We start from the raw sequence: 12118 nt of genomic DNA, 5'->3' as shown, positions 1-12118 counted from the left end.
TACAATCTTGTCCTTCGTTCGTCTCTGCGAATAGACATATTGTGTCTCCCCATATTCTCATCCTCGATGGCGCTGTGTGCAATTGACCATAAACAAATATATCCATTCAAAGGTCCGTGCTAACGTCGATCCTTGACAACCGTTAAATGTAGTTGCATATGCAGGTCGCAGAGGCAACCGTCTTGAGCTCACTATCCACGACGAGCATTTGGATGGAACGCAAAGTTGATGCGGAGGATGCAATAGCTTTTAAATGTATTGAGGACTTTGACTTGGGCGAACCGACTGTGTCTAAAGTTCCCCAAGGCGATGTCTTGACAGTCATGCTGCACCGATCTCCAGTGATGCTACTGGCCGGCGACAGGCAAAAGGGTTTGGGTGAAACGCGGATGTCCTGGATAATAACAGCGAACTGGCAGGTTCTCTTGAGGGCTGGCAACATGTCGTGACTCGAAAACGTCCATATCTCGAACCTCGAGGATGAACGAGCAGAAATACGAAGCACGCACATTGTTAACAAAGGAATGCACAGGTTTGTCTTCATCGCCAATATTGATAGGACCGATAGCTGTCCGCGCATCCAATAGATAGATTGCATCTTTGGCAAGAACATATGGCAGTGTAGGCATTGAATGTGAACACAACTACACGGCGGATAACATCGATTTCTGGCGAGATGCATTCATCATAACGTCAAAAGTTCCTTTTATCAATCTGAAGACCAAAAATGCAGTGAAATGAAGCAGGTATAGTGGTGAGAAAGGGACCGTAAATACTAGGAGACAGAGTTACCTTGCGAAGCAAGGTCACCCATGTTGGGGGGTGTCAATCACCTGATGTCAGACAAATGATAGACGACGACGATAAATATAATCACTCTTACACGATTTGGCCAGCGGATCAAATTTAAAACGGAGCAAGGTCATAAGTTCGCAAAGCGAACGCCTAGTTACATTACATGCATCCTCGCAATCCGTACAACAAACCTCCTGATTTTGCTGACCTTGCAAGGCGCTACCCTCCCCTCAGACCACAGTACGCGTTCATCAGGCGAAAGCTACAGAGAGATACTAAAATTATCCAGCGTATTCATAAACCATACAGGATCGAGTGCAATAGATTTCAAAAGCCTTCCCGCACAAAAGTGAGCAGTGATAAATTTAAGCTCTGTTTGTCGCGGTACACTAATGAGGGCAGGCGTTTAACAGAAGCACTCCTTCGTCTTGACTATGGTCTTTCACTAACCCTGCCGGACGATAGACTCTGCCCTCCAGTAAGTCTTTTTTCTGCGTACTCATATCTATCTCACACCAGACGCACACGAGGTGCCGAACAGGTGCTTTCACCTTTTAGAAGATCGACGCAGGAAGGCTAAAATGCTGGAAATCTGTCACACAGACTAAACTATGTTCTTTGGCTACAAGACATAGTGAAATCAAATTGCGGTTCCGCCACCGTCAGAGGGCTTGACATGTGAGTCACATTATTCCTGGTTTGAATGCAGTGGAACAAACATTACTCAGTGGTACTGGTGCTTCAGCAATCTATCCGTTGTTGGCTTGTGGTATCGAACATACTTGGAACTTCGTGGCCACTGGTATGTGTGTCATAACGTTATGCTTTCGAAATGTGACGGGAACATGTGATTCAGATATCGACGAACGATCCGTCCAATTTGCCAAACAAAACGTCTCCAAGAATTCTATGGATAGTCGCATTGCTGTCGAGCGTGTACAGGTTGATGGGCCTATTCTTCAGCTACTACATACAAGTCTAATGGATTTCGACTTCACCATGTGTAACCCACCGTTTTATAGCAGCGCCGAGGACGTTTCACGTTCAGCTGATTTCAAGGAGTTTGGTCCAAATGCAGTGAGAAAGACAGTGTTAATTCATGTAAGAGAATTAACCAATTGACTCAGGTTTGCTCCGGTGCAGAAGTGGAGATGATAACTCCAGGAGGAGAAACAAATTTTGTCGCTCGGATTTTTCTAGAAAGTCTACAGTTGAAGACGAAGTGCCGGTGACCTAATTATATCGACAGTTTGGCTCCAGACATGCTGATGCGTGTCCATATAGGTGGTACACTTCTATGCTTGGGAAGATGTCATCAATCCCTGAACTTGTTTCCCTCTTTCGCGAACACAGCGTGCGTGCATTATGGTTATGGAACCTCGAGGTCTCCTATCTGACTTAGTGACTCAAAAGGTAGACAATTATGCTATAACAGAGTTTGTTCAGGGTCAAACTCGTCGTTGGGCCATTGGCTGGTCATTTCAAGATGCTAGACTTCCTGATGTTAGGCTTCTCGTTGATCTCGCCGACACGCAAGCTATTTACCTCATCATTATTTAGACCCTCGCTCGATTCTCCAACCAAGCCTTGCAGAATATGATGCCTTCTCGAAACACGCTGCATCACGTTTTTCTGGGCGCTCGATCCGCAGAAATTCTGGCAAGCGCTTTACGAAACGTTCTCACACTTATTAATGGCGTAACGATTGCATCTTCGGCTACGCCTGCAATTTATGATCATTCTTCTGCCATGCTGCATCAGGAAAACCACCGCTTACTTATCTCACTTTTTGTCTCTTAAATTCTCTCGGAGTGTTACTTTTCCGACTTAATGCACTTTCTGGAAAGCAAATTCAGAGTTCACAAGTTGGCACCATTCAAAAAAGCTCAAAAAGCAGAAAAAGTTTTGTAAGCGCAATAAGTGGGGTACACGTAGTACTACCAGTACTACTACTAAGTCCAAGTCCAAGTCACCCGTCAGCGCTTGCTGAAACTAATGACCGCAGACCACGCAGATGCAGATTTCGTCACCTCAAATGATGACCTCATCACCTGTACCCGCAACAGCAGAGCCATAGTCATCCTGACTCGGAGGGGACAGCACGAGAGTGACGAGACACGTGTTTTCATATCGTTGTTGAAATAGAGTTGAGAAGGGGGATATATTCTATGATAGCCTGTCTGACGCGCCACAGTGGCTTAGCCTCTGCAAACTTGATGACGCAGTAATTAGACCACATATGCGAGTAGCGGACAGAATGAACTTACAAGAGCGAGAAGACCAAAACACCTAGGATGCGACCTCAAAAGCATGATGGTCTGCGAACTTGTTCAGATAGAATGCTCGAAAAGCATCATATGAGTCATGGTGCTTGATGTCGCGTGAAATGATCTGTGCTCCATAGACTGGAATGAGGTGTGCGGCACGGTAAATAGAATCAATATGGATGATTCCAACAGAAAAAGAATGGTCAGTATCAAACGAAGGTGTCACAATCCACATCCCAGTGTCCTGGTCAGGTCCGTCGCTGGCTTGTCAAACCAGCGCACAACGGCACATGGATACGAAACTGCATTGAATGTGAAAGAAAAAAAACACATTACGCGCGCTATATCCATGCCCACCATCCCTTCAACACTTGCATCTGTGTTAACAAACACACAGTCATACCGGGGCGCCTCGTTTCTCCAAATAGGACAGGCACGAATATGCTCACGGCGCATACCGCCAATTCCACTGCGGTCGCTGGGCGCATAGAATGTCGAAGATGCAGAATTAAAGACTTGGATGTTTCCCATCAAATCGAGGACATCTCGAAAGCGGGATTTCAGAGGGAGGGTGCTGGTCGTCTGGGTACACTTGTTCGAATAGGAAGCGGCGGAGGACATTGTAGAGATTGGGGATAGAGAGTTCCGTGGATAGCTCGGGTATAGTGTGTGCGCGTTTGCGTTCTGCGATTCTATTAGAAGAGTGTTCACTGTAAAATATGAGATAGCTTACGAGGGGTCTTTGCCAACTGGACATGGGCCTGCACCAGTGTTGGGCCATTGTCAATTTCGCCCTCTTCGTTATCACCCTGTATAGTAACATCAGCGTTGAAGAGTACTGGCACCGTGGCGCTATTCTCATTGGGTTGGCTGGCATCAGGCATCTTATTTAAGCGCAAACGCTCTAGTGTAAATTTAAGCCAACAATAAAGATGTAACTTGTTATAAAACTTACTTAATGCCTTGAGTGTGGCAGACAGACAGGTGCCGTTTAACATTCCGCGGTTCTTGAAATCAATGCGTGCTGCTGCGAGCTTATCGAGGCGCTGGTTTGTCACCAGCATCTGACCAAGGGCTTTGTAGCGACTCGAGCGCCTCCATGGCTCCTTGACAGCTTTGATGTGTTTCGTCTCGGTGATCGAGGAGCAAAGGCATTGGGCGCACCAAAAAGTTGGATAAGGAGGACATAGTGGGAACAAGAGTGTTGCCGAGGGAGAGAGAACGTGAAGACAACACCCGTAGATTCAAATATCTCCCTGTAATGATGGAATCGGTCAAGAGCCTCCTGAATTTGACCTAAAGTAGATTCTGTAATGATGTTGCGCCGTACGAGATAGCAAAATTCGAGAAATGCGCGAAACGTGCGCACCACATCTGTTGGGACGTGACCTTCGATGGCAGGTAAATAGACCTGAATTATTGTTAGCCGAGTTGCAATATCCTAGTTAATGTGATAGTGAACTAACCTTCATGAGGGCTTTTGAATCATCGCCCGTCCATTGTTTGAATCCCCGACCTTCTGGAAATCGTCGGAGACCTGCAAATGAAGCAACCGCAGCAATTCTTTGATGATGTGAGCTTTCGAATCATCAACTCGAGACAAAGTGACGCACCTTCGATCTATATCAGCTTGAATTCTCTCCGCTTCTTTCGTACCATGGACATGTTGCAGATACTGTCCAACCCACTTGACTAGGTGATCCTTGAAGGTTCCCTTAATCAGTTGATGCAGGATATCCGGCGCGATAAGTTCGTGAATATCGCCGCATGGAAAATCGTTTGTGAACGGCTAGAAAGGATTGAGTCTCAACTCTGATAGAAAAGATGCGCGAGACTTACAACAAGGTCACCAACAATCCCATACTCCATCCACAAAGCACCATAGGTTGCCTCTTCAACTAACGCTTCTGTATGGTCACGTCGACGACACAGTGACTTCGTGTCTAAACTGTCAGGATGTGACATACACCTAGTAGCATTAAGGTAGAGGGATGTTGGAGATAATTTAGGAACATACCTCGGACACCAATTGCGCACTATGCACGCTAGTAGAACCTGCTCCTCGTAATCTGCAATGTATGGTCCAAGGCCATAAATTACACGCCGATAGTGGCCGTCACCGAAGCGTACAACCTCTGGTGTGGTCATACCAGGCCTTAAGTTCTCGAGAATCTTGGCGACAGATGAATGAAACAGTTGCCGACGGAATTTCCGAAATTTTGAGTCTTTTGCGTGCTCCTCTGTAGCTGCTTGACTGTGATTAGCGCAGAACAATAGTAGTAGTGTGAAACATACTTTTTGGCATAGCGAGGAAGCCAATAATGGCAACGGCATCACGATGTGCACGTCGGACATTATTACGAACGTTCCCGATTGATACATACAAGGGATAGTAATCGTTGGCACCAGTCGCCACTGAGACTGTTGTCTTGTCGCTTCCGAGTATAACCGGCACAAACGTTGAGCCGAGTGTATCCGGATCTTCAGAAATAGTTTCCTACTGAAATTTTCAGCATGTGTAGCGACAGAAAACAATGAAAGACAACGTACCGCTTGGTTCCATGCCCAGTCACCAGACATGAAGTCCTGCCATTGGCGTTCATCGCCATCAGTCAAATACTCACGGTAGGGCCGATAATCCATCTCTGTAGCGTAGTCCGGATTCCCCAACATGTTCTGAATAACCTCATGGGGGTCTCGGTACCAGACATCGTGAGATTGGTCCATCCAGGGTAGTACATTGGTTTCGGGCTTCTCCCCAGTGTACTGGACCTTGAGGGATTGCCATTTGACATCACCCACTGGCGTAGCGTCAATAGTTTTATACAAATCACGGTGGTCCGCAAACGGAGGTTTGTCGTTGTATTTGAGGAGGGTTGCAGCCCAAAGATCCAATAAGATATTGATGTCTCCGGCAGACATTTGGTTGCGCGTGTACAGAAATTCTGCAGTCTCGAACTCGACACGATTTCGATATGGAGCCCAGTCATCGGGTGACTTGATTGGAGGTGGTGTCGGGGGCGCTCCATCTGCAAGGAATCGTCCTGTCACGTCGCAAGGACGAGCTTATATTGATATACGTGTTAGTTGTAACTAGCTGGAAGGACTTTGTGAAACATACCATTTAGTTTTGGGTGATAGTTGCGGTATAATCTATCACCCGGCCCAAAAAATTCTGCGTTCAAATTATCTGGAATGTCAGGCTCATTAAGTGCCTGACTTGGGTCAGATGTACCCGCAGGAAAATTGTCACCGCCTGCAGAGATGTTGTCATGACCTGCTGAGAAGTGGCCATCCAGTACTTCAGGCTGCTCTTCAACTGTAGTGGTGTGCGAGACGCTGGTGGTAGCAGTGTGTGAGACGCTGGTGGTAGCAGGAGCTGGTCCGAATATTGAGTGTGAGGTGTTCCAGTGTTTTTTGCGCCCTCCCTGAGACTTGAAATGACGTGCGCAGTGTAAGTAACCGCAGGGAAACTGGAGAGAACTATGGTCCCTGCGAGCGATGGGCATCTTGACTGTAAAATAAAGTAAGGCAGAGAACTTGAAGTGCCGAACACACATACTAGTACTAGTTTGATACTATTAAACAAAAGGTGACACCCCGATTACCACAGTCGGCAGCTGTTGGGGGTGGGACTTACGACTTTTTTTCTCAACTTGAAACCCTACTTTTCTTTTCCTCTTCCGCAAAGTCTTATCCCTCACCGTCTCCCCCATCTGCACAGTCATGTCCATGACAGACGCTCCCCGGCGCACCCGCCCATCGACTGCAACTGCCCGACCTGCTAAGGTGTTGCTCGACACGAAGATCAAGAGGCGATCCCCGGCTCAAAAGGCTGCAGATGACCTTGTCATCAAAGAAGCGAGAGAAGCAAAGGAAGCAGCGCACCAAAAGGGGGTTGAGCGTATTGCTGCTCTGCAGGCTGAGATGGAGAAAGCCCAGAAGGAATTGATCATGAAAAAGGCGACTCCCGTTCGGCCCAAGCCTAGGGCCAAGGCGATAAAGCCAAAGTGACTCAGAAAAAGTCTGTGGTAGGAGACACCGGTGGTGGTGACAGTCCTGCTGATAGTGGTATGTTGGAGGACCTAGTGTCAGAGACTGACATTGCCAGGGATGTGGAAAATAAAGCTGCAGGAAGGGGGAAAAAGATGGTGACGAAGAAAGTCGAAAAGACGTTGATAAGGGATGCCATCAGTAACATGCAAAAGAAGCTCACTGAATCATCCGAGTCAAAAGTGGAAGGTGATGATGCACATGCTGATGGGAAATCACCGTAAGGCTTTTATCTCTCACATTACCATGTTGCTCCTCACTGAATCGACACTCTTTTTTCTAAACCTTACTTCCAGTATCAACACATCCACAAAACTTGCATTAGGTGGCCGAGTGACCAACTGGATCTCAGGGGTCAAACCTGGAAATCCAGAGCCGCTGTCATGTCCATCCATTGATAGCACTTCAACTCGAGCACCTCCGTCATCAATTTTCTCAGAGGGCAATGCTTCCTCCGCACCGACTTCAGCCGCTGAGCTTCCGACTAAGATTCCTGCAGCTTTGCCTCAAATTCCGGATGGTGTCGCAGACGATACTCTTACTGGCGCGTTTGCAGATGATATCGACGATTCGTTGGAGCGTGAGGATGCTCTCTTGGGGAGCAAGAAAAACAAGGGGAAATCTAAGGTACTATTGGCAGTGATTCATTGCCAGCATCCGAATCTACTAATTCCTTCTTTCACAGGTTGTCACACTATATGAAGAGGACTATGATGTCGATGAGCCTGAGGCTCCACCAGAGGCATCAGACGACTCGGATGATGAGCTTATGGCTCTGTCGACACAAGTATTACCGGAGGAGCAGTACTCACAGGAGCCTAAGGCGCCATTCACACAGGAAGACAATCATATGTTCTTGAAGCGGAAAGCTAGCACCATAGACGATGAGGAGTCTTTGGTGTCCTGGTCCATGGAGATTGATGGCAATGCGGAACTGGTAGAAGACGCAATCATGAGTTCTGATTCGGAGGCACCGCTCCCTGTCAAAACTAACGCAGCAAAGAAGGAGAAAATTCTGCGCACAACATATTCAGTAAGGATTCTGGCCCTAATCGCACTCATTTCTGACAATGTACAGACATCCGTTACTGCATCTCAGGCTATAGTCGACAGCAAGCCGCCAGCTCATAAAAAGGCTAAGGTCAAATCTTCCGCACTACATGCCCGTGGTGCTCCTGCTACCACACGCCAGCAGAATGCAGATACTGCACCAGACAACATCAAAGCACGCAGTGCCTATCGCACAGTTGACCTACCTCCAGCAATGCAAATGGATCAGCGCTGGGCGAAGAATTTTATCCCTACCATAATGCTGTGGGCCGGAAGCTATGAAGATATCTGGAGTATTCCTGACGAGGTCCTTCTCCATCATGCGCAGCTTGTTCTTAACGCAGTGTACAACGATCTCGACATAGTGGTTGTTCACGGTGGAGTTATACATTCACTCGTAAGTCAGCTGTTTAATTCTAGGTTTAGCGACCTGAGCTAAATCTATACAGACTGCACAGCGCATTTCAGAGTGGCGCAGCAATTTTAACTCCACAGGGCTAGTCATCATCATGGACTTTTTATCACGAAATTCCGACGTGAATCCTGTCAAACTGGCCAAATCTCTTAATGTTGAATGGGCATTCTTGTTCGAGGACCCGGACAATCCATCTCCACTTACTGCATACCGCTCACCCTTTGTACTGCAGTTATTTGGCACAGCACACCTCAACGCCATCACCGGTTATGTGCAGGTTCCCTCATTCGACATGTGCGCACTTGCAACAACATCAGGAAAACCCTCCCAAGGCAAATTAGGGAGAATTCTCAAAAATTCGTAACATTAGCACAATCACAGCTTTTTATGAAGAAAGTAGCTAAAGATGATAATGTTAGACGAGTTTTTTTCTAACATAGTAAGAGTTATTGAGCATTATCTGAACATTGAAAAAGTATATCTATCTATGTACGAGTTCAACCAGAAGGAGTCACAGTCCTCGAGTACTGTATCACTCGTCCACTCTCGTTGGGCCATAACACCAAACCTCGGTATAAGATGAACACTGCGCTCAATGTCAGCAATCGACACAATACTAGCCATGGTGTCACCACCGCGCAGTGAACGCGAGACTTTATATAGTCCGCTATTGCGGTCTGGAGCTGGCGAAAACGGTGTGAACCACTCGACATATGCAAGGTGAGTAGGAAGACGGATTGTTGGTGGGAAGAGCAGTGGGATGGACTTTGGTGGTAAGGTGAAAATGACTCGAACTTGACCGACACGGAATTCTATGATCAGTACAAAGTAAGTATTACATAGTAACACTGACTGACAGTTTACACACCTCGAAGATCCTTCGAATTCGCACCCAGCCTCACTAGAGCTGTATCGGATCGGCGAGCAACGAGACGAGAGCCGAACTTGCGTTGTGGTTTTGCATGGACACTGTCCAAAGTAATGCGTGCATCGCCATGGCCGCGGGCATCAACCGAGCACCACTTGACCTTATGAAAGACAGGCAGTCGATGGAACGGAAAATGGATGTCGTGTGCCAGTACATCGAGTGCGTGACCGTGGAGTGGTGCGGGATCATTTCCTCGACTCTGCTGAGCAATATAGCGTGCAAGGGCATCTCGAAAATGAGTAGCCCCGTAATCCGTAGTCAGCTTTTCGAGGCTGACGGACTTTGCGCTGGGGTGTTTTGTCATGACCTGTTCATGGCCGAATGTCATATCTGGTGGGCGTGAATGGTAAGGATCAGACTCGTGGCCACCTGCGAGTCGCCAAGTAACATATTTTTGGTGTCGCAGAATCTTCTCCTTTCGTTCGAGCCAGCGCGTCATTTGGGCGAACTCGTCCTTGTGATTCGTAGCGCGGTAGGCATCTTTCGCCAAATCGATGTGGAGCCGTTCTGTGTACTCTGTGTTATAATTGTCAGTTGAGCCAAACAGCGTGATCATCAGAGGATAATGACGAGCAGCGTGCAACTTCGGTAGGTTAAAGTTGTTTCGAATGCCGAGGTCAACAAAAATGAGCTTGTTTTCATGAAAAAGGTCTAGTGCCTCGTCCAGTAACTGAAGGGTCTCGGTGCTATGGCAAGGGTATTGCGCAAGGTACACGAAGTCGAGTAGCCCCCGTACAGCTCGTAGAAGACGACCTGTGTTGAGATTGTTGGGCAGACGAATGTCGATAATGATGCTGAGGAGGAAGCGGCATATTTGCGCATGTTCGGTGCCGCTTACACGCGATAAGGTGGTGATACCCTTGGTGAATAATCGAATGTGATGGTTGGGAGGAAGCCGTCGACAACGAGCATCAATTTCCGTGGCTCCACAAGCGGCCTCTAACCATGCCAAAAGGTGTTTCACCAAGCCCTGATATAGCTGATGCAATACATCAGGCGTGACACTCTGAAATATGTTTGCGAACGGGAGTTTCTCCCAGAAAGGATGTATCACAGGTTTGATTCCTACTGCGGCACATGCGCGAACAAAGGCAAGATTGCCTTGATCAAGCGCTGCGAGTGCATCCAGCACCTCACCTATTTTTCGTAGGTGGAGCGGTACCGTATTGCTTTCTGTGTCATCCTTCTCGACATCACATTTCGGGCAGTCGCCAAACTTAATTCCTGTCGCGAGAAGTTGCTCTGGATAATCCCCAACAAAACTCGCGAATAAGGGGTGGCAGCGGCGAAGAGCGCCATCTCCACTGCGCATGTTGATGCCCTCTAATCCAGCATGTTGCAATGGTGCAAGCACTCGACTCAGGCAAGCGTGATATAGGTTTGCGAGAGACCGACGGCGTGAAGCCTTATTGGTGATTTGTTCGAGACGAGTAGTTGGTAGATAGGCGAGTAGGATGTGGCCACCACGCGAAGGTTTGCGGCGAATTTCCTTTGGGATATTACCAATGGTGAGATACACTGGGTATGCAGACTTGTTGCGAAACATAGTGACTTGCGTTTTGTCCGTCGAGATGATAATTGGAACAATGGTCCCACCTGGACAATGCTGATCAAGTTTTTTCTAGCCAGGCATTATAAGTTACGAAGTCCAATTGATGTCACATCGAGTGCTTACCTGTGTGTTCCACCACCACTTTCCGGTATGCATGTCATGAAACAGACGCACAGTCTGATCTTCGTCAGTGTAGTGGCGCTCGGGGGCAAATGTAAGGTATTTTGCGAAGTCGGGATCGCCGTACAGCGACTTGATGCATTCGAGGATGTCGCGGTAATACACATCGAATGATTCTCCCGCGACAACGACCTGCTCCCGTTTGAATTTGGGGCGTCCGGTTGGAAGTTCGTAGTCGATGATCTTGTTCAGTTCGTTGGCGTTCTTGAACGACAACCCTAGACGTTCACTAACCTAGGAGTATTAGCTATTAATGAGTGATACTTGTGAAGCGGCAAAAGAAACTTACTCCATCAATCGAGAGCAGGTCCGAAAATGCTGTCGATGTTGCTCCGCGAAGTTTCGCCCATCTTGCAACCTCCCATTCAATCTGGGAATTAAAAGGATGGTATGGGTTCTCGTCATTGGCGAGATGCGCCCCATATGCCACATTGGCACCATGGTCAACTGAACCATGCGACATACTTCGGCCAGCGCGTGGATCAGGATAGGGCACCCTAACGAATCCAGACTGGCCTTGTGCGCGAGCCTCAACGTCTTGACGAGTGTTCTGTTGAATATCCTCCAACTCGTCATCTTCAAAGGCAAAAACATCATCCAGTAGGTCCGAGTCATTGTCTTCATCAGCCTGAGGTTGCAATGGTGCAGCCTCCCATTCAGGTTCGAAGAGCAGATGCTCATCAAAATCTTCCTCATCACTATCAGCTGCGTGCTCACTCGCAGCACTGGCAGGCCTCTCAAACTCGTCCTCATTGTAAATTCTGTTGTAGTCTCCCTCATCCAAGGCAAGCTCGGCTTCGGTGTCGTCTACCAAGTTGGCTTTGTTGTTTGTTCTTGATCGCGACTGGCTGTAGAGCGTGTGACAACGTGGGTCACGA

At 47.7% G+C, this 12118-nt stretch overlaps 5 protein-coding genes across 5 annotated transcripts; 2 read left to right on the top strand and 3 right to left on the bottom strand.

Annotated features, from left to right (window-relative positions):
* Nucleotides 1-9: 9 nt before the first annotated feature.
* Nucleotides 10-849, bottom strand: EDB93DRAFT_1140882 (uncharacterized protein). Its single transcript, XM_041449295.1, has 2 exons — nt 165-849; nt 10-112 (listed from the first exon to the last, which is right to left on the bottom strand). The coding sequence occupies exons 1-2, from the start codon at nt 680-682 to the stop codon at nt 58-60; spliced, it is 573 nt and encodes a 190-aa protein (XP_041308604.1). The 5' UTR covers nt 683-849; the 3' UTR covers nt 10-57.
* A 23-nt stretch (nt 850-872) lies between these two features.
* EDB93DRAFT_1225181 (S-adenosyl-L-methionine dependent methyltransferase) lies at nt 873-2595 on the top strand (the record flags this gene model as incomplete). Its single annotated transcript, XM_041451205.1, has 11 exons — nt 873-1035; nt 1085-1144; nt 1198-1273; nt 1326-1336; nt 1399-1473; nt 1524-1597; nt 1652-1872; nt 1923-2023; nt 2080-2149; nt 2209-2298; nt 2356-2595. Exons 1-11 carry the CDS (start codon nt 959-961, stop codon nt 2593-2595), a joined length of 1095 nt encoding a protein of 364 aa, XP_041308603.1. The 5' UTR covers nt 873-958.
* A 489-nt stretch (nt 2596-3084) lies between these two features.
* EDB93DRAFT_1240140 (uncharacterized protein) lies at nt 3085-6571 on the bottom strand (the record flags this gene model as incomplete). The annotated part of the gene is made up of 13 exons (XM_041451720.1): nt 3085-3306; nt 3345-3577; nt 3606-3746; nt 3796-3900; nt 4018-4176; nt 4227-4473; nt 4529-4625; nt 4676-4851; nt 4902-5010; nt 5080-5308; nt 5358-5559; nt 5613-6127; nt 6184-6571. The coding sequence occupies 13 exons, from the start codon at nt 6569-6571 to the stop codon at nt 3085-3087; spliced, it is 2823 nt and encodes a 940-aa protein (XP_041308602.1).
* Nucleotides 6572-6788: 217 nt separating this feature from the next.
* EDB93DRAFT_1103289 (uncharacterized protein) lies at nt 6789-8944 on the top strand (the record flags this gene model as incomplete). Its single annotated transcript, XM_041447292.1, has 6 exons — nt 6789-7072; nt 7132-7335; nt 7412-7742; nt 7801-8148; nt 8194-8562; nt 8615-8944. 6 exons carry the CDS (start codon nt 6789-6791, stop codon nt 8942-8944), a joined length of 1866 nt encoding a protein of 621 aa, XP_041308601.1.
* On the bottom strand, nt 8891-11703 carry EDB93DRAFT_1225178 (uncharacterized protein; the record flags this gene model as incomplete). Its single annotated transcript, XM_041451204.1, has 4 exons — nt 8891-9392; nt 9449-11129; nt 11184-11474; nt 11530-11703. The coding sequence occupies 4 exons, from the start codon at nt 11701-11703 to the stop codon at nt 9037-9039; spliced, it is 2502 nt and encodes an 833-aa protein (XP_041308600.1). The 3' UTR covers nt 8891-9036.
* Nucleotides 11704-12118: the final 415 nt, after the last annotated feature.

Source organism: Suillus bovinus (genome assembly GCF_016758785.1).
Source record: "Suillus bovinus strain UH-Sbo-P2 chromosome Unknown EDB93scaffold_21, whole genome shotgun sequence".
Classification (NCBI taxonomy): domain Eukaryota; kingdom Fungi; phylum Basidiomycota; class Agaricomycetes; order Boletales; family Suillaceae; genus Suillus; species Suillus bovinus.
Note: the sequence above shows the minus strand (reverse complement) of the source record. Positions and strands in the feature narration are given on the sequence as shown.